At 35.8% G+C, this 20579-nt stretch overlaps 1 protein-coding gene across 3 annotated transcripts; it reads left to right on the forward strand.

Annotated features, from left to right (window-relative positions):
* Window positions 1–2574: 2574 nt before the first annotated feature.
* Window positions 2575–15197, forward strand: Rab5 (RAS oncogene family member Rab5). 3 transcript variants are annotated; one of them, XM_017611669.1, is made up of 6 exons: window positions 2575–2763; window positions 10593–11211; window positions 11285–11405; window positions 13729–13897; window positions 14441–14560; window positions 14647–15197. In XM_017611669.1, exons 2-5 carry the CDS (start codon window positions 10943–10945, stop codon window positions 14545–14547), a joined length of 666 nt encoding a protein of 221 aa, XP_017467158.1. In that variant the 5' UTR covers window positions 2575–2763; window positions 10593–10942; the 3' UTR covers window positions 14548–14560; window positions 14647–15197. The 3 variants fall into 3 exon arrangements, with proteins under 3 accessions (XP_017467158.1, XP_017467160.1, XP_017467161.1); XM_017611671.1 differs by lacking the exon at window positions 2575–2763 and adding an exon at window positions 3131–3264; XM_017611672.1 differs by lacking the exon at window positions 2575–2763 and adding an exon at window positions 4445–4462.
* The last annotated feature ends 5382 nt before the right edge of the window (window positions 15198–20579 follow it).

A 20579-nucleotide genomic window follows, 5' to 3' on the forward strand; every position in this document is an offset into this window, starting at 1 on the left:
GAATTTCACGAACTTATAAAATATTCCAGATGTTAGACAGAGCTATAAGAGATCCGTGTGCCATATTTTATCAAAATCGTGAAACCGTTTCTCAGTGAAGAGCAGTCTGGCACAGTGCATGCTTTTGTTTTCATCGAATTTCAAATCACTATTCCGATGAAAAAAGTTCTTAATTAAAAAAATAAAACTTTATTATATTGAACATTCAAACAGGCGGCAGCCCTCTCCAAAAATTTGTTCAGCTTAATCGTTGTTAACCCTCCTTCGCCGGACACTGCGGTACATATTTTAATTCACTGATGAATTAAGTGAAATTTTAATTTTCAAATACGTGGCAACCCCGCTAAATACAGTTCAGAAAAAAAATTTCAAACTCCCTTCTATTGTATCCATATTTTAATAATTCATTTAACTAATAAAATAAGTTGAATTTAACTTTTTTAAATAGGTAGCAACCCTCTTCCAATACCTCATAAATATTCTTAGCGCTCAAACTAAAGAATTTTTAACACTCTTTTGCTTAACATCCATATTTTGATATTTCGTATAACTTGTGTATAAGTAAACTAAATTCAACATTTCAAGCAGGTGGCAACCCTCTTCAAAATATTTCCAAAATACTACTTTCTGAAACCCCTTTAGTTTGGCACCCATATGCTGATACATATTTCTCTTACCTAATATGAGTTTTTAAACAGGTGGCAACCCTCCCATAGTTCAGCTAGGAAACAAAGTTTTTCAAAACCATTTCGATTGATGCCATATTTGTAATAATTGATTTATTTTTTTAAATAATTTAAATATAATTTTTTAAAAGGTGGCAACTCTTTTCAAAAAAGTAAAACCTTATTGCACATCTACAGTCCAAGGCTTTTATATTATATAATTTGAACTTAATTTTTCAACAGGTTGCACCTCTTTTCGAAAAACTAAAAGCAGTTTGCACATCTACAAACCAAGCGCTTTAATTTGAAACAGTAACAGTAACAGAAATGCACAAATTAGCGTTTTAAGGACGTCGTTTTGTCAGTATCGTTTGAACGACAATCGTTTCAAAGTTACGTGATTCATGCCCTGAACAAAAAATCCCCTCGCGTATTATATATATAGATATATATAGATTCTGACTGTGGTTGGGTGTATATACTAACATCTTCTGCTCTGCATTTTCCATTGATATGAGTATTGCACTAATCAGTAAAGCCTCTTCCCATCCCCATCCCCCTCCTATACCCAGAGGCAAAAACCATAGAAGCGCTTCTCCTGCCTAGCCTTACTAAGCATCTCACATTAGCCAAACGCCAGCGTGGATTTCCGTAAACGCACAGCAATGAAGGTCAAAACCATCCATCACTGGCTATCTCTTTGATCTTTTAGACTTCTTCACTGCCAGAAACCTTGACATCTCTGCCGCAAAATCAACCGCCACACTTTTCACCACGTGGAACAAGGTTATTAAGTTGGAATTCGACATTGGTGGAGCAAATCTACCTAGAAATCGCGTTCGATCCCCTATTTTCTCAGCACATCCTTCCCCGCTTGTAATAAATTACGTGTGAGGAACAAAGTCGTCGAGCCGACAAAGAACCTCTAATTACAGAAACATACTGCCACCATGCCATCCGATCTTGCACCTCCATGACGAAAGCCAGAAGCTGTCGGGGGGAAAAAGACAACATCCGACACCTCATCACATGCGGCATACACCCTTACATAGGAAGCTCTATGGACGATGCCTGCATCCATGTCCTTAGGTTTGCCAAGGCAGAGAATAAAGAGCGCACCATCTGACAAATCCATTTGGGGATTGAGTTCTGCTGCTACAACAACAACAACTTTCTACCGACCATGATAAAAATATTATTTTTATTAGAAGTCCTCATCTAAATTGATGAAGGGGTAAATTGCTTAAATTTATCAGTTTATCCCGCAAATAATTGTTTATTACTTAACTTATATGGCTAGTTATGTTTCATTCTTACCTCTTACATTGTGCGCCTGTCAAGGTGGAATTTAGTTGAAATTTATGCATTTATCCACCAAAATCGTTTGATAAAGTCATAAACTTTGGTTAAATTGATTTCCATGCAATGTTCGACAGTTCATTTAACAAGTTTATCAGCAGTTTATCACTTTTTATGAGGACCACTATTATTTATTATGCTAACAGCCCGCCTTTTACACTTCCGGGTGAATTTTAGCAATGCTGCCAAATTAAATGTCAAGAGTTTTTTAAGTAGCGTCACCAACCACGATTTCCTGTCGGTATTTGCGCCAAACCTGTAGCAAAAGTTCGAGTTCGACCATTGTGCGTGTAGGTGTCGCTGTTGCGAAATTTACCGCTCTTTATAACCGCCAGACGTCGCAAGCGCGCTAGTGATAATAGAAAAATAATCGCAGTTAATAATGAATGGTACAGCAAGTTTACGCCACTTAAGAAATAGAATTCATAATTTTGCATCAAATAGTTTAAACGTTTGTCGTGTGTTCAATAGTTGCCAATTGCAATTTAGCATATTCAACCGCTACCAAACCCACTACTTGATAAGTGAGTTTCTGACAGTAATCGTTATCGCTCGATGAACTGCCAATTGCCATCACAATATAACACGTATTGTGCGATTTTTAATTTGTGCGAGAAAGTGCCGTTTTCATAAAAAATATCACTAAATAAAAGTGCGGTCCGAGCGAAAATTACTGAAAAGAACTTGGCTTTGAAAGCCCATTGTTGAACAATATAAGTTTAGGATTATTTTTGTAAAGGTGAATGCAATTTCAATAAAGTGTTTAGAGCCAAACAATTAGCAAAGAAAAAGATTAGCTCTTGGAGAAGCGTAAATTTTGGATTTTTCCATAAAGTCTCGGGGTGAACGTTGTACGAGTCATCACAATGATGGTGGTGTTTATGGATGTTAGAAGAGGAAAAGGCATTAGCGGGGTAATCAGTACATTTAGCACCGTGAAAAATTTGCTACACTGACAGCACACGCACACTAATGCAAGTGTGGGAGTGAGTAAAATATTGTTTTGCATATGACGAAAACAATGTGGGTGCAAGCGGCGCTGGCATGTGTTAGAGCAAGATGGCTGGTCGTATTGGGTGGGTGACATTTGTTTTGCGCTGCTCAAACAGTGCTGCCAAGTGTCAGTGTGTATTAAGAAAGTGCATTTTCTCAAATTGATGTTCGCAAAATCTGTAAAAAACGTAAAATCGCAGTTAATGCTAAATAATTGTAGTTTTTCCTGAAATTTTTGGACGAAAAAGTGAGTGTAAATCGAAGTGAATGTGCACGCGATCGAATAAGTGGATAAATTTGTGCTTTACTGTCGATTTTGGCCTATTTTAAGCGCTTGTGCCGAGGTCGAGATTAACGCGACGTCGTCAGTGCGACTGCTGTGTTTGCTTGGCTTTTGTTTAATTAAATTTACGACTTTGTAGTACTGGAACTGGTACTAACGTCGCAATTTGTTGCAATTTAAATTGCAAGTGCTTTGCGAACAAAGAGAATATCAATTCAACGAATTATATAGGTTTGAAGTTGCATTCATCTTGCGTCAGGATTAGAGGAGATCTTATGGCCTGTTTTTGCTTATGTTATCCTTCGCCACAGTTGCGTGTGTAACTTTTTGTGTTACTGATTTTCTTTTTTGCCAGTGAATGTTAGATATTTACGTACCTATGTATGTAAATGTGCTTGAATTAGGGCTATGTTAATCCGCCCCACAGCTAAATGAACGCTGATGTGGTCACTGATAGGCGGGGCGAGGGGGCACTCAGCAACAGAGTGCGAAAAACACTGGAAGATTTAACAAATATGTAAACGTTTTCCTACGCAGTGACATTGAATAGGTTTCTATATTGCTGCTTTTTGGATATCTTGAAAAAAAATTGCATACTTGAATTATGTAGGTTTTTACTTTGATAAACGGCAATTGAGTATTCTCTGAAATTCTCAGTTCAAGAGAAGTTAGCGTTGAATTGTTAACGCCCACAATTATATCAGCAAAATATTTACGCATTTTGTCCTATTATATTACTTCGTCACGCATTATATCTAGGAAGTTTGATTCCGACAAATTTCTCTACTATTTTTATTGCAAATGACTAGCTTAATTATTCTCTAGTGTTTTTCCAGCTCCCCTTTTAGCATATGTACATACTTACATACATATATGCATCATGTTTATCACCAGAGGTAAAATAAACTTATCAAAAGGACGTGGAAAACTAGGGGAAAATTGTCAAATCCTGCACTTGTTGACGTTTCACGATGTTCTTCGTCAGTTTGCTTTCTCTCGTGCTTCTCTATATCAAATTTTGTTTGGTGACACATCGTACATCGTTCGCCGTCAGCTGTTTTACTTTAATAAATTTCAGATGTGTTGTGTGTTATTGAATTTTTCATTTTCTTGCGTTAATACTTTTCCGGCTGTGTAGTGCATTTACTAAAAAGTACTAAGCGTAAGTTTGGTGGTTGATATTCCACTCGTTTTAAACGATATGAGTTCAATGTGTTTATTTACATACAAACTCGCCTATCTTTTTACGATTACTGGTAGTATTGCAATGTAATTTTCCCCTCTATAAATTTTACCTTTTTGAATTTCTTATCAGTGAGAAAAATCTATTTTGGCTAGGTACAACATCGCACTTCCAGTTCCTGCATTGGTTTGGTTTCAGTAGCTCCCAGAAATTTGGTACTCATTCTATGATGACGTGTTTGGTTTCATAATTCCAGTTTCTATCTTCATTTTACACATTTAAACTAACTGGCTTTTTGTTTATTCTTCAAGGTGCTTGACATGATTTTATCGCTCTGTGTATACAACTCTATCCGGTGTTGTTTGTGCGCATCACATGATCTTCCAAGTAACAATAGCGTTCGATAGCGCTTATATTTTTGCTGCGAAACATGCAAATATATACATATGTATGTATGTATTGTTTTTCTTTGAGAAATTGGTATTGCATTTGCTCTTGAGTGGAGTATTGATTATCTACTGAGAAATGTTGTTGTTGTTAGGCTATTAATTCAAAGATGTTTCTATAATTATCTAACAAGGCGAGCCCATTTAAAAGGATTTGCATTGATAGTTTCTGAAATAACGTTTAACTTTAAAGCTAACTTTGTATTTAAAGGTTGATTCACAAATAAAGATGCGTCGTTTAAAGTACAAAACCGTTTATCAGCAAACTGCTAAACCGCGTATCAAGATAATTAATACACAACCGCGCATGTGAGTTTGCTTAAATTATTTTCTAGAGAGTAAAAACACTCATATTTCAAAATGGTTCTTTTTTTTTATAAAGCAATCGCATTTTTGTCTAGTATATTTCAGGACGAATGGATAAAGATTGAGTCAAGAGCTTGTGTGAGCAAATCCAATTTTCGGCAGCAAATGCCAGTTTCGCGGTTTTGCAGAATGACGATACGCTGTTCTGTACTTTAACCGACGTATGTCCAAAGTTAAGCATTTCTATTATCGGCTTTTGACGTATGTATGTTTCTTCGTTGTAAACAAATTTAGAACCGATAATAAAATGCTTTACTTTAGACACAATCATAAATTTTAATACAACCTTTAAATATAAAGTGAGCTTTAAAGTTACAGGTTACTTGAGAAAACGGACCTTAGCATGACTTTTTGGAGATTATATCTCGTTCAACCATCTGCGGCACTCTGAAGGCACTTTACGATGTTAATATATGAGTATAATGCTTTAGAGGCTGCCTAAAAGTCAGAGAAGTTGAAGACATGATTCTTGTTCGTTCCCGCGACAGTCGGGTCTACGTAACCGGAACGACCCAGATTTATATTTGGCCAAGGACTGTCACTCCAGCAACACTCCCCAAAAACTCTTTGGGGAGCTTGTATTCTGCTACAACAACAACAACATGATTCTTGTTTTCATGAGAGTCAGGCCTATGCATCTGGCCAAGGACTGTCACTTGATTGCTGTTACTAGGCGCTTGAGTAATGCTGGGCGACCAACACTACCGCTAGATAAACAATGCGCTGCTCGTTGTATCGGAAACTGTCTCAAGCCTCAGTTCGGCTGAGAAAACTGCTCTTCCGACTTCCCCTCAAATTATTATTTTTTTTTTTAATCTAAGTCGTATACAATCTTGCTAAATGGCCCAATAATATTTATCATTTTCTTTTTTATTACACTTATTTCGCTACTTGTAGGCTTGTGCAACTGTATAATAACTCATTTAAAAATTAAAAAAAAAAATGATAAGGCTCATAAAATGTATTTTTTCGCAATCATTTGTCACTCAAATTTTACTGCGGACAATTATTCTAATGCATGGGTTTTTAAATTAAAATAATCTTGACATACATGCATATACATACATATCGCTAGCTTAGAGTGAACAGTTTTTAAATCAACTTTTTATGAAAACTCATATTTTGATACAGCAGGCTGGAGAAACTGGCTGGAGCTTTGCTTCGTTTTAAACACGCAAAATGTTGTATTCAAAGTAAAATAAATACTTGAAAAAATGGCTTTATGAAGTTTTTTTCCTCCTGTAAAATTTTTAAAATGAGACTTAGCAACTTTCACTCAAGCGATATGTACTTAATAAGTACTACTTATATTTTTTACACTCCAAGGTGCCCGATTAGGCACTCAACACATACACTCATTGTTATGGAGTATTTTAAATAATAAAATAGGTACACTATTACCTTTGTTCCCTTCAATGCCAAGGCATTTGTTTATTATAACTTCTAAGTTTACATATTTAACGCCCGCATTTCTTGACGTACATTGTTCCTATAAACATGTACATACATATGCATATAAATTATACTACATTTTACGATTCATTAGCGTTTGCGAATATGTTCATTTATTCATAATCATTTGTTGATCGACAAACTTGATTTGTTCTCCATTGTTTTTTAAATAAATTAGAACACCTCTACTGTGGCTTGCTTTTTTGTTTTGCAATACATATTCGCTACCATTAATTTTTCATTGCTTTGATGGTTTGTTTTCTACATACATATGTTTCTTAGCGTCTTCATTGTTTTTCCTTTGGTTTCTATTGAGTTATTGTTTAATTAAGTTTGCGGCAAAAGCAATGTTTTCGTAGCGGTGCTGGTTTGTGGACAAATTGTCGCCACTCTCGCTCAAACTTATGCACTGGTGATGTATTTCTAGTCGGTAGTAGCACTCTCAGTCGGCTTGAGACGTGCACTTGGACTCGTTTATTACTACGTTTATACGCATGCATAAGTCGCTTTAATTGATTTCGCCGCGATTCAAAACATATGTATAAACTGAATTTCAATTCGCTTTGAAAGAGCGAAGTGTTTTGGCTCACAATCCATTTCAAATCGGTAGTTTATTTCTCCAGACAGTTAGAAAGAGTGTATAAACACCGCTCTCACTCAAAGCGAAGTGGAGGTCAGCTGTTCCGCTCAAATTCCAAATAATCGCATCAGTATTTAATGGCTGATTAATAATAATCGTTCTTTTTCTTTGCCACGATTTTATAATGCCGAATAAAATTAGATTTTTATCACTTTCCATTATGTAAGTTAACATGTCAAATTAAAACAGCTTATTTTGTTTGCTTTTGAAGATGGTTACTTTGATGCCGATATAAAGCCGTAGGTATAAACACTAGAGCGAAATGTGTACGGTGTCAATGCGCTTTCAATTAAGTCGACTATTCTGTCCGTATAAACGTACTATATATTTCTTTATTACTTTTCTTTCCATATTTCCCACTCACCACAACGGTTTAATTGTTATTGTGTTTATGTGAATATATCATCATATCCATGCGGTGTCGCTATTTGCACTTAATTGCAGCTATGAATTCCAGCTGGCGGCGAGACGTGACGTTGTTAAATAACGCCAAAATGTGAGATTATCTAAATAAGCGGATTACACAATAATAGCGCGTTTTTCATTTTCGAAATTACTATAGCTTCAACGACTTGTTTTAGCCGTTGGGTAAAACATTCTTCCGACAGTTTAAAATTCCTGAGTGAAATTCATTCAAGTTTAAACGAGCCAAGAATTTCATTCGACAGCTTGTTGCTTATTATAAATCATCGAGGGGAAGAATACAACTGGAGTTAGCGTGGCTCGTTTAGCACCATCTTGGGCCAAACTGGGAATGGTGCCAAAAAGTTATTGTTGTTGTAACAACATAAACATTTCCAAAGAAATTGGGGAAAGTTCTAGAATAACAGTCCTTGGCCAGAAATATATGTGGGTCGTTCCGGTTTTGGAGACCGCTCTGCCATATGAACGTAAATAAAAGTCATCTAGCCCTAGGAAATACTCTCTGGTCAGGATCTGACCAAAGTTAGAGGGATTTTAGATGAGTGAGTTTAAGTCGGCTTATTAAGTAAAGTTTGTGTCGGGAGTCTTTTTTCCACATGCAGGACATACATATACTCTGGATATATAGCCCCCCACTGTGCTATCACAGTATACAGAACGAAGCTGAGGAGGTACTGGTCGGGTTTCCTTCGCAGATTTAGCTATTTTGAAATAGATGATCATTAAATTCCTATGTCCGCAATCATTGGGGAGAGCTAATTAGGGTATGGACAGATTACGTAGAAAATCATTTATTGCCTGTTGGCAGCCAGTCGGATACATCGGATATAAGGTATAACGCGGCAAGAAGTACCCCAAAGAGCAAACGTAAACTACTTAGATTGATTCCTACGTTATTAATTTTCTGTACAGACTTTAACTAACTGCCTCTTTTTCCATTCATGATTTCCTATCGTCGAAATCGTCAATAACGCCTCGTCACCATATTCGATGCATTCGCTTGTTCTGGCATTTGTCAATGTCAGCAGTGGCCTCTGTGATTATTATTATCGCAATCATCGAGAGGAAAATAAGTAAAATAAGTAATTGAAAAGAGGCAAGGGAGTATCCATGTCTAGTAAGAGTAAGCGACAGTCATAAGAACATAGTTCAATCAACGAGCGCCGCAGCGTCGCAGTCATTATCGACGACAGCTTGTGGAAGCCGTACTAATAACGCGCGAGCAACAAGGGGCTGGTAAAATTGAGTGAAGGTAGACCGACTAGACGTCAGTTGGGGAAATGCAAGTGAAGAAAAGAAATTTCAACAGAAATACAAATACAAAATACTTGTCGCTAGACAGCTACTGACGCTTGCGCTTCTGCTTATGTACATAGTTATACAAACGGATGCAGCGTGCCGCAAAAGTAATTCATTTGGGCAAAGTGGGACGCAATGTTGTGATTAACCGGCTATTGACGAGCGCCAACTGTTGAACTCCACTAAAATCGGGCGACCCACTACTGCCTCGCATTATTAAATGTGAATGGTAATACATATGTATACATACATACATACATGTATGTATTTATGTTTGTATGTTTATGACTATATCTGATTGCCGCATTGTTGTGCATAAGCATGAGTGCTGGCGGAAGTGAAGTGTCGCTGTTAATTTTACTCGTTTTTTTTTTTTTAACAAGAAAGATGATTGCGTACCAAGAAGCGTTTTGTTTCAGTTGTGTCTGCTTTTCTCTTTTGCTTGACTTGCTCGCCTGCAGCGTTCTCTCAATTTCAGTTAAATATGCATTTGTATAATTTTTTAAGCTTGTTTTTTTTTTTTTTAGTTATTTTATACTTGTTGCTGCTACTCACTATGACCAAATAGCGTAGCAATTCCTATTTCCCATTTTCCAATTTTTTAGTTGCTCTTTTTCTTTTGTGTTAGCTTTTTTGCTGCCTGGTCGGAATTATGCATTTATAGGCGTATATGCGTTGTTTTACTTTTGATATCTTATCAGCACCAAGGAAAATTAACCAATTCTTTTGTTTACGCACAAAATTTGAAATATTTACAAAATGCTTAAATATTTGCTTTTGATAGCCACTGACAACTTATTAATATTAATTTAATATTCAGTTACATTCTCATGATTCACTGGCTAATTTAAATGGTGACGCAAGCTTTTTGTGCGCGTTTAATTCTAAAGTATGGTACAGTAACATTTATATGTATGAAATACAAAAAAAAAAAAAACGGCGGGTTCAAAGGCTTAAGCAATATTTAAAGATAAAATATTATAAGTATTACCATTTCAACACTTACATATCTACTACATCTAAAGATACTTTGAATTCTTATAGGGTTATAGGTAAATCTGGATTGTTCTAACTTTGTAAATTGTTTTTGGCTCTCTAACTAAACTCAGAATCCGATACAAGATCCCCTATTGGCTTGCTAGCAGTATTTTAGAAAACATTGAGGTACTCCGCTCGCTCTATATGTGAAGCAATCGGCAGGTCTGTCAATGCCACATGGCGCCGGAGCAACCCGTTAAGTCCTCAAAATCAACGGGCCAGTTCTCGTCCTCGATGCTCCGGGTAACCTCTAAGAACTACCATGGTCGCCAACAGACAATACCTATCCTCGTCAGCTCACGCAAAAAAATTATAAACAATTTCTTCCTAGTTTTAGTAAAAGTTTAGGAAAAAGCTGATATTTGGCTCCGAATTTAATTAAAAACTAGTTAATAAATAATACAATACACTCACATCAACATTCTCCTTTTTTATTTCTTTTCAGTAAGAAAATCAGACCACATCTGACAACATCGGCCGTCCCCTTTTGCGTGAAGGTTTGAACGCGCACTGCAGCTGTAAATTTAGCTCCACAAAAACAAAATTCGACCAACATTCGCAACAATCGAACAAACTAATAGTTATTAAAAAAATACATGCATACATATTTCATAACACCGAACAACAACATCACCAACAAAACTTTTTAGGCGCAAGTTATAAAGTTAAACACCGATCATTTGTAACTGCAGCAGCGTGGGAAGGTAGCGCAGAACAGAATAGAAATCCGTTTTCAAGCAAACGAGAAAAAAATCATTCAAATACCACCACTACAAAAACAACACCAACACCAAGATGGCAACAACTGCTCGTAGCGGGGGCAATGCCAGCGGCAGTACAGCTCAGCGTCCCAACGGTACACAGCAAAATAAGAATTGCCAATTCAAATTGGTGCTATTGGGCGAATCAGCGGTGGGCAAGTCGTCGCTTGTGCTACGTTTCGTCAAGGGACAATTCCATGAATACCAAGAGAGTACGATAGGCGCTGCTTTTCTAACACAAACCATCTGCATAGAGGATACGGTGGTCAAATTTGAAATATGGGATACAGCCGGACAAGAACGGTGAGACGCAAGTGTGCTGTAATGCATTTGTCGCTTTTTAATATGTATGTGTATGATTTGTCCAATTTTATAGATACCACAGCTTAGCTCCTATGTACTACCGTGGTGCACAGGCTGCCATTGTAGTGTACGATATACAAAATCAAGACAGTTTTCAGCGTGCAAAGACCTGGGTCAAGGAACTGCATAAACAGGTGAATAAATTGAATAAACCTTCAACCAAATACGAGTAATTGTTTGTTGGCGTTATTGTGTATGTAGATATATTGATGTATATATATATATTTATATTACATCGTGTGCAAAATATGATATAAAATAATTGCGGCTTTTTTATTTTTAAAATTGCATGCACATATTCATATAATTAGGTACATTGACAGCGGTTATTGACCGCAAATTCGAGCGCTTCTTTGAATGGATTGCACAAAAACAAATGACACTCTTGTAATCATTGTTGTTGTTCGAACATTGTACTGCTAACGATTTGATCTGGCAGTCAAAGTGTGGATTACTTCTTCATGGTTTGCTTTGTAGAACAAAATTAATATCCAATTAAATTAATTGATTAAAAGCTAGGAATATTACAGTTTGGGTCATATGAATAGTCTTTGCGGATAAAAAAGTGAAAACGGTCCAAAAACATGCCGACAAATGTGTCAAGTGTCTGGTGAGAATGCTGTGAGGGAACTCCAGAATCACGAGTGGTTTGCCCGATTCCATTGCGAAAATTTTGATGTCAAAGATGCACCTCGCTCTGGTCGACCAGTCACTGGAAAAGTCGATGAAATAAAGCTGCATGACGAATGCACTAAATATCAACCATAAGACCATTTTTAAAATGAAAAAAAAAACATTATTGCCGAATTACCAACAGTGAAACCGAACGAAGCCGAACAATTTTTGAAGCAAATCATTACCTACAGGCGATGAAAAAATGGATTGAATACGAGAATAAGAAACACAATCCACATGGTCAAAGATACACAAACAACTTAAAAGCTTGGTTTTTTTCGAGTCTTTGGTGGAATTGGACGGTAATTGTCCATTATGAACTGCTACAACGTCGCGAAACAATCAATTCGGTTCTCTACTGTGCAAAGTTTGAATGAAGCAATCAAGAAAGAGCGAACAGAATTGGCCAACATAAAAGGATTTGTGTTCTATTATGGCAATGCCGAGCCACATGCCTGGCTCGGAATAAATTAACGGAATTTGCTTGGAGAGGTTTAATGCATCCATCGTTATAGCTCGTACTTTGGACCACTTGATTTCCATTTGTTTCGTTCTCCGCAAAACTCTTATTGAAAAAAACTGTGCGACCGAAGAACCGCAGAAAATCATTTGGCCAAGTTTTTCGCCGATAAACCACAGCATTTCCAGACCGATGGAATTATGAAGCTACTCGAAAAATGGCAAAAGGTCATAGATAATAATGGCGTGCTTGGTTAAAAATGATTTCCAATAAAGTAAATGTGTTTCTTAAATGTACCCATAACTCAGCGGAGACTTCATATGACTCAATAGAATGTTTACGCTGATGGAATACTTAGGTTAACAAAAAAAAATATGTATGTATGTATATTCTCGCAAGTAGTCTCATCTGGAAGTGAAGTTAAATCCTTTTCTACTTGATATTTCCAATACAAAGGGTACTTGTTCCTCCTTTTCTACCACTGGCGGATACATAATTTTATGTTATAGAGACTTACCACCCCGAAATTCTGACAAACGTAGCAACAACGTTATGGGGAATTTCATGGGCCTAAGTGTTTAACAGCCGAAAATTACCTAAAGAGTTTCTAGGGAAAACTGCTGAATTGAAAGTCCTTGGACAGATATACATATGGAGCTAGCCAAGCTTCCTCTGTCGCCACACGAAGAAATCAATTTAGTGACTTGACTACCAATGTGCGGAGATAACTCACTTTTCCCTAATTTCGGTTAGCAAGTTAGTTGATTTTCAGAGGGCAGGATAACAACTTGGAATGACTATTTTGGAGGGACACACACAGGCAAGCACTATGTAGCGGTACAGAGATTCCTCATTAACCTACTTAATGAAAATCTGAGGATTGTCACGGGCATTGCAGATTAGGATGAGATCTGCACAAGTTAGGCATCTGGTCATAACCTCTGTCACTTATGCGATTCGGCTAAGGGGACACCGTTGTACCTATTTCTTGAGTGTATGGCAGTGGCGAGAAGACGGGGAAAAAGTCGGAATTCAATGTGGCCAGAGGATAAGCGCATACTCTCCCTGCCCCCGAAAGTTCTTCTAGACTTTCTGGAGATTGTAAGACTGAATGAGGTGTTGTGATGAGTGGAACGCAAAATAGAGACCATAAGGTTGCTGTGGACACCTCTCTTTTTCAAAGGGATCATTTCAGCAATATATGTACACGAATAGTCGAATAAATTTCTTTTACTCCCTAAGGAATCCAAATATAAAGACAAAGTTCCCAAAAATTCTTATTTAAAATTCACTAAATAATCTCTTTCTACTTTCATTTTTAGGCATCGCCGAATATCGTTATTGCCCTGGCTGGCAATAAAGCGGATTTATCAAATATTCGTGTTGTAGAATACGAAGAAGCAAAGCAATATGCCGAAGAGAACGGATTACTCTTCATGGAAACATCGGCAAAAACGGGAATGAATGTTAATGATATCTTTTTAGCAATTGGTAAGTTATAGTCAAGAGGGTTGATAACAATAGGGATTGAAGTGGATTACATAGTGAAAGGATTCCCTTAAAGTCGACAAACTGGAAAACTTGAAACACGTACCAATTTTTCGCAGAATTAATTTTCTTGTCCGACAACTTTTTCACTTAAATTTGGAGGTGAACTTTCTAAAAGCGGTGAATAATAATTTTTGAGTTTTGACTAAGTCTTCCAAATATTGGGAAGTTGAACAAATTAAAATTTAAGGGTCTCATTATATTCAGTGGGCAGTTATTTATTAAAAATTGTATTTATTTATTTATTAATGAATGATTATTTGGTGCAATAAAATGACCCGATATTCTTTAGTCCGGAGAGCGATACTACGCTATTCGTATAGATTTTAGGTCCGAAGCTATTGCTAAGAATTTGAAACTTCGTTTTTTTTTTTTTGTTTCTATCGTCCAATGTTACATTTTTTGTGGGTGATATAATTAGTATTTTATTTTAGTGCTTGTAAACTTGCACTATAAATTATTCTTTTTTTCCATACCCGCTAACAGCTAAGAAATTACCTAAAAACGACGGAGCAAATAATCAAGGCGCTCCCGCTGGTAGAAGGCTGAATGATAATGAAAATACCCGACAAACAAACAATTGCTGCAAGTGATGTCCTTTTGTAGGTGAGTGCATATTAACTTTTATATTTTTCCCCCACATTTTCGTATTTTGCATCACATTAAACAATTTCCTATTACCTCATTTACAGAAAATGAAATTTCCAACGAGAGATTTGAAAAAATTATGCTGATAATTATAAATAAAAAAATAAATATTTAAATTACAATTTAAAAACCAGAAATAGAAAGCAGAAACAAAAATACGGATGATAATGATGATGATGATGATGATGTTGAGTGGGAAAGCAACCAATAATAATATAAAATATAAAATTTAAATTATGAAAAATTATGATAATGATGGTAATGCTATGAAAATAGATTAAAATAAAGTCACATTAAAAATCGAGAACAGAAAGAAAGTAAAAACAAACAAACGCTCCCTTTTCAGCTCCCTCGTCACCAAAATCAACAGCAATACTCGAGCAGCAATGTACTACTACTTTCTAATACAGCTGCCTAAATATATATTCTGTTAACACGCCCAGATTTCACTTTGCTCCCGCATCCACATCAACATTTTACGTTTGCGTTTGTTCACTCCTCGAAAAAGAGAACACAAAAAAGTAAAATCCGCAAATTCAGTAAACAAATTAATAATCTATACTAAATGAAAGTTCAAACGTAAACTTTTTCAAAAATAAAATAGTAAACAATAAAATACAAAAATACACATTTAAAATATGCATTGCATTGTGTAGTTTAATGAGTAATGACAATTACAAAGGTTGTTGGAATTTTGCGCTGAGATCGCATTCGCCACAACAATAGAAATTCCAAGCATACATATAATATTAATTTGCGATGTGACCGTCTGAAATTGCAGTGATTGTTTCTATGGGCTCAACTGTTCACCATAAACATGTACATACATACAAACATGCTTGTTGCAGGCATTTAGTTGGTTGTTTGGCTCGTCTCGTCGCTGCGTCGCTCGGTCGGTGTAAATTTTTGTTTTTCGTTAGTTTTTTGGCTAAGTCAATTTATCAATGTGTCAAGCAAATCTCTTATTAGCAATTCCAAATTGAAATTCACTTTCGGTTAGTGTGTATATTCACAAGAACATTTACTATTAGAACGCAACGTTTATAAGGTGTGATGATGATCATAATGATGACGATGATGATGATGATGTTGATGAGGACGAAAGTATGCTGTTTATAATAAATAAAGTAATTGAGTTATAAATTTCTCATTTCACACTTATTAATAAACTACTATAATTATTATTATTTTAAATATGTATGTATATGTATGCATATAAAATTTATTAAAAAAAAAAAAATTATTTTTTAATCGAAAATATAATTACGAATAAAATATTTTCCAATTATACATAAATAAATTTACTATTATTATGTTGTATGTATGAAACAAGAATACATAATAAAGAAAGAAAAATTCCGAGGAAATGAATATTAAATGAATCATAAGGTGTATATGAAAATTCATAAACATATGTATTATAATAATAATAATAATTATAAACAAAAACGTGTTTAAATATTTAGCAAAAAGTCGTATAATAAAAGCGAAGATGAAAATGGTATGGCGATGGTGTAGTTGCTAATATCTATGTAGCTAAAATGGCGCCAACATTATCTCGTGTTAATTGTAGATGGCGGACTGTTTCGATTACATATAGATACATATATGAATAGCAACTTTAATTAAAGTTAATCATAATAGAACTTTGAAGTACCAGCAACAATGACTTCAGTTTAAATGAGCTGCAGAAACAGTTGGAAAAAAGAAATAAATATTCTAAAAGAAAATTTACCTGAACGCGTTTGTTATTCGTTCAACTTCATCAGCCAAAGGTGAACAGTCATTACTGCTGCAGTATTGACGCTTTTATAAGGAGCCTTGAACAAGCCCAACCTTTTCATTTTTGTTCGACATCGTCCATGTTTCTACGCCATATAAAATGACGGATATGATGAGTGATTTGTAGAGCATAATTTTTGTTCGTCGAGTAAGGGCTCTGATTTTCAATTGCTTACCGAGGTTAAAGGTTAAAACACTGTTGGTGGCGTTAGGTGCTGGATCCTAGTTAGGCAAAGTCCTTCACTACTTCAAAGTTATAACTGCCGACAGTGACGTGGGTGCCAATACGCTAAGACTTTTTATGTGTTGCCATGAGGTAAATTGTCTTGTCTTCGTTCCCCACTGGAAAATGCTGCACTATTGCCCGGTTTCTCAGGCCGACGATGTCGATATCATCTCTCTCTCTCCAAGCGCTCATAGAACTGCTCTGCTTCTAGTCTCGTTCCTCCCTTGATGTGGATCCTGGTATTTCCTGGGTTGCAGGGATGGATAGAAGTATCTTTCCTTTAGAGGGTCCTGACATTCCAGGGACATATCCGTAAATCGTGGTCCTTATTTCGTAGTTTACTTTCAAATTTAACGGCTCTAGGAGTAGGTAGGCGGTTCACTCTTGTACTTATTTGTCTACCTCATCACTGTATCGTTTTTTTAGGCAGAGTTAAATGCGATGAAGAGCGCCAATTTGGTCCATTATATTAGCTTCTGCAGAGCGACCTACTTATTACGATGTATTCCAAGAGACATGCGGTATTCTAAAAGACATGGGTATTTCCGACGAAAAATGATTGTGTACCCAGTAGCACGAAATTTGCACAAAAAGGACCTCGATGGAATCTCAAATATTGGGCTTAAATGACCATAGGAGAAAGTACGTACATACATATGTATGTTCGTGACTTAGTGTAAGAATAGACCATAAACAAGCGGAGTCGTTGTAGTTTCTGCAAATATGTAGCTGCACTATCCATCGCGCAGCATTTCAAAAGCTGGACCTTGAATCGTACGAACGTCTAAAATACTAAAAACGTGTCTTCCGTCTATCGCAACATGATCGGTTTGGCTTCCCGTTTTTCGACCAGGAGACAGTCACGTAGAAGGCTAAAGGCGTTCAGCTTCAGTCCGTTATTAGACGTTTCATCGTGGAGGCTGAATTTTCAGATGGTGGAACCAAAGATCCCCTTCCTACTCAGCCTGGCACTGCAATCGTCGAAGAAGATCGTGATATCGTGACGTAGGTAGCATTCGTAGAACGCCTCGTATTTATCTTCACCCGGGGTGTGGGTGAAAATGAACAAGATGTTAAAGAACATCGCTCTGATGCGGATTGCTGTAAACGCTCATCCCCTGGAGTCAACGACAGTACTCGGCGGCGAAGTCTCTATCCTATGAGGAATCCAAAACCGAAGTTGCGTTCCGTTACGTCAAGGGGACGAATGCTTTATCCATTTTGTCGTGCCCATAGAATTTCTTCGATGACGGTGATATCCGCATTACCCTACCCGAGTACATCAACCAGACAGAAGCATCTAATCCTTGAAGGATACGAACATACCAAGTGTTTATCCTTAAACCATAGTTTATAAACATTCGCCACGGCCGTCGTGAAAATGGGATTAATCAAAAGAAGTTTGTATTGCCCAAGGCAATATTGACCTCCTTAATGATACTGTGTTTTACCGAGCTGGTTCCAAACGTGGCGCGTAACCACAACTTGGGTTACTTTTGTTGAGAATACGTTTAAAACAAAACGAGCCGCACGATAGACAGCGGCCCCAGTGAAGCTTCGTCTCTTTCTTTCATCAACTAGTTCCAACCCGGGTTGGTTAATGCATCTCGCACATGGGTAGCTCACGTTGTCCAGGCGCCGTGGACGCAAGAGAAGGAAATGAGCATAGCTGAGCAACTGTAGCTGTATGCCCAGAAGCGTCCCTATATTTATGTTATTGCACCTATGGGTGCAAATATATTTGCCTGAATTACTCGTATAGGGTTTATGCATGGGTGATGCAGATCTTTCACCGCACTTATTTGTGATGTTTATGTTAATTTTTAATTTTTATCTTTGCTTTTGTTAAAATTTAAAGCAAACTACAAAAAAACGTTCGAAAATGCATCATCAAAAATATCTTTTGAATAACGGAATGAGAAAATCATCGTGTGCACCCTGCAAATTTTTCACCCTGTGCATGGGTCTTTTCGTTGCATAGTTTTAGGTATATGCACTACGGTAGTGCATTGATGGAAAGCAAGGCGGAAATTAAAAAAAAAAATACTGAAACTTTTCGCTTGGTACCCCTTGCTTCGGAGTAGACAAAATTTGCGTAAACCATCCGTCATAAACCAAGACTCGGGGGGGTTGGTTGGGATTAGTTCCGGATCATTTCGGTACTAGTTGTGGACCTCTTTTTATCTAGTGTGCTACTTTTTCGAGTCTAGTTTGGAATTTTTTCGGCATGATTTCGGGACTAATTGGAGAATAGTTCGGGACTTTTTCGGGTCAGTTTAGTGCACTTTCGGGATGAATTTGGAGCACATATGCATTCACATCAAATGTCATCATTAACTGGTACTGACGCTATTTTCAGATAATTGGTACTACCGACTTTAGAAAACTTAGTCATGAAGCGATACTCAGTTGAACAACGCGTACACATAATCGGTCAACTGAGTCAGCAAAATTTGACAACATCCTGTCATTGTGGGGTGTGATGGTTTGTAAATGAAGCCGATAACGCAGTAACGGTGAGTGGTGGAAGTTATCGTGACATGACAACGAACTTTTTATGGACTGAATCAGATGGCATCGACTTGGACAATATGCGGTTTCAATAGGACGGCAGCACCTGCCACACAGCTCATGAAACAAAGACTATATTGCGAGCGAACAAAATTAAATAAAATAAATTAAATGAAATTACAAACAAAAAGATATAAAAAATAATCAAAAGAAGAAAAAAAAATGTTTCTAAAAAATAAAATAAAAAAATTGTTTTTACAATACAATCTAAAAATCAAATTTAAAAATTTCCTTTGTAGAAATAAAAATAAGAAAATAAAATGTCTAAAATAAAAAAAAATAAGTTTAAAACAAGAAAAAATTAAATGTGCTAAATTTTAAATGACATTACATTTTTTTTTCTCTTTAGAACAAAACAACCTAAACTTTGAATTAAAATTAAATAAAAAAATAAAAAATTTAATGAAACAGAGGAAAAAATTGCTCTAAAAATAAAATGAAATTAAAAATATTTTTCTCTTTCAAATAAAAAAAATGTTTCTTTTTAAAACATTACAATCTAAAATTTAAATGAAAATTAAATGAAAAAGAAAAAATGTTTCTAAAAATAAAATGAAACAAAGAAAAAATAGTTTTTAAATCAAAAAAATTAAAAAATTAAATTAATTTTTTTTTTAAATAAAAATAAGAAAATAAAATGTTTCCAAGGAATAAAAAAATAGTTTTAAAGAGGAATACAAACTTAGTGGCTAAATTTTAAAGGAAATAACAAAACAAAAATTGTTTATTTTTAAAACAATACAATCTAAAATTTTAAAGAAAAATAAATAAAGAAAAAATTTAATTAAGAAAAGAAGAAATAAATTTTCTGAAAATCAAATGAAATATAGAAAATATATTTTTCTTTTTAAAACAATAAAATATAAAAACTAAATGCAAATGAAAATAAAAAAAAACGAAAAAAATAATTATACGAAAGGAGAAAATCCAATCTCCGTGGACTACGTGGAATACGGACCTCTCGTACAGCACGGCAGTGCCTTGCTCACTCGGCAATTGCGACAGTTGGAGCAGCGCCTTGCTTTCTGTCAAAAGATCTTTTCATCATGAAAGTGGTCAAGAGAGCTTTTTGTTTATAGAACTTGCGAGAATAAAGAAAAACTTTCCAACTATCGTTCCTACTGTCTTTCAATTGTCTTGCAATAGACTATCCTAGTCAGAATTGCCTTGTAAACATGACGAAAGAAAAAAACATTTCAACAAAGTTTGTTGTGTTAAGGAACAATTCAAGCGAAGTTCATTAACCAGGTAGCACTATACATACTTACCAGTTCTCTAGCAACTACATCGAAATTCGATGCTAAAAGAAAAAAGCATTTAATGATTTTTGGAAATTTTTTATTAACCGTTTTATTTAAATAATAATTCTATGAAATTTCCTTTCGAAATAAACACTTG

This window comes from Rhagoletis zephyria, unplaced genomic scaffold (assembly GCF_001687245.7).
Source record: "Rhagoletis zephyria isolate East Lansing unplaced genomic scaffold, Rhagoletis_zephyria_1.1 Rzeph_scaffold_00438, whole genome shotgun sequence".
In the NCBI taxonomy this organism is placed as follows: Eukaryota; Metazoa; Arthropoda; class Insecta; order Diptera; family Tephritidae; genus Rhagoletis; species Rhagoletis zephyria.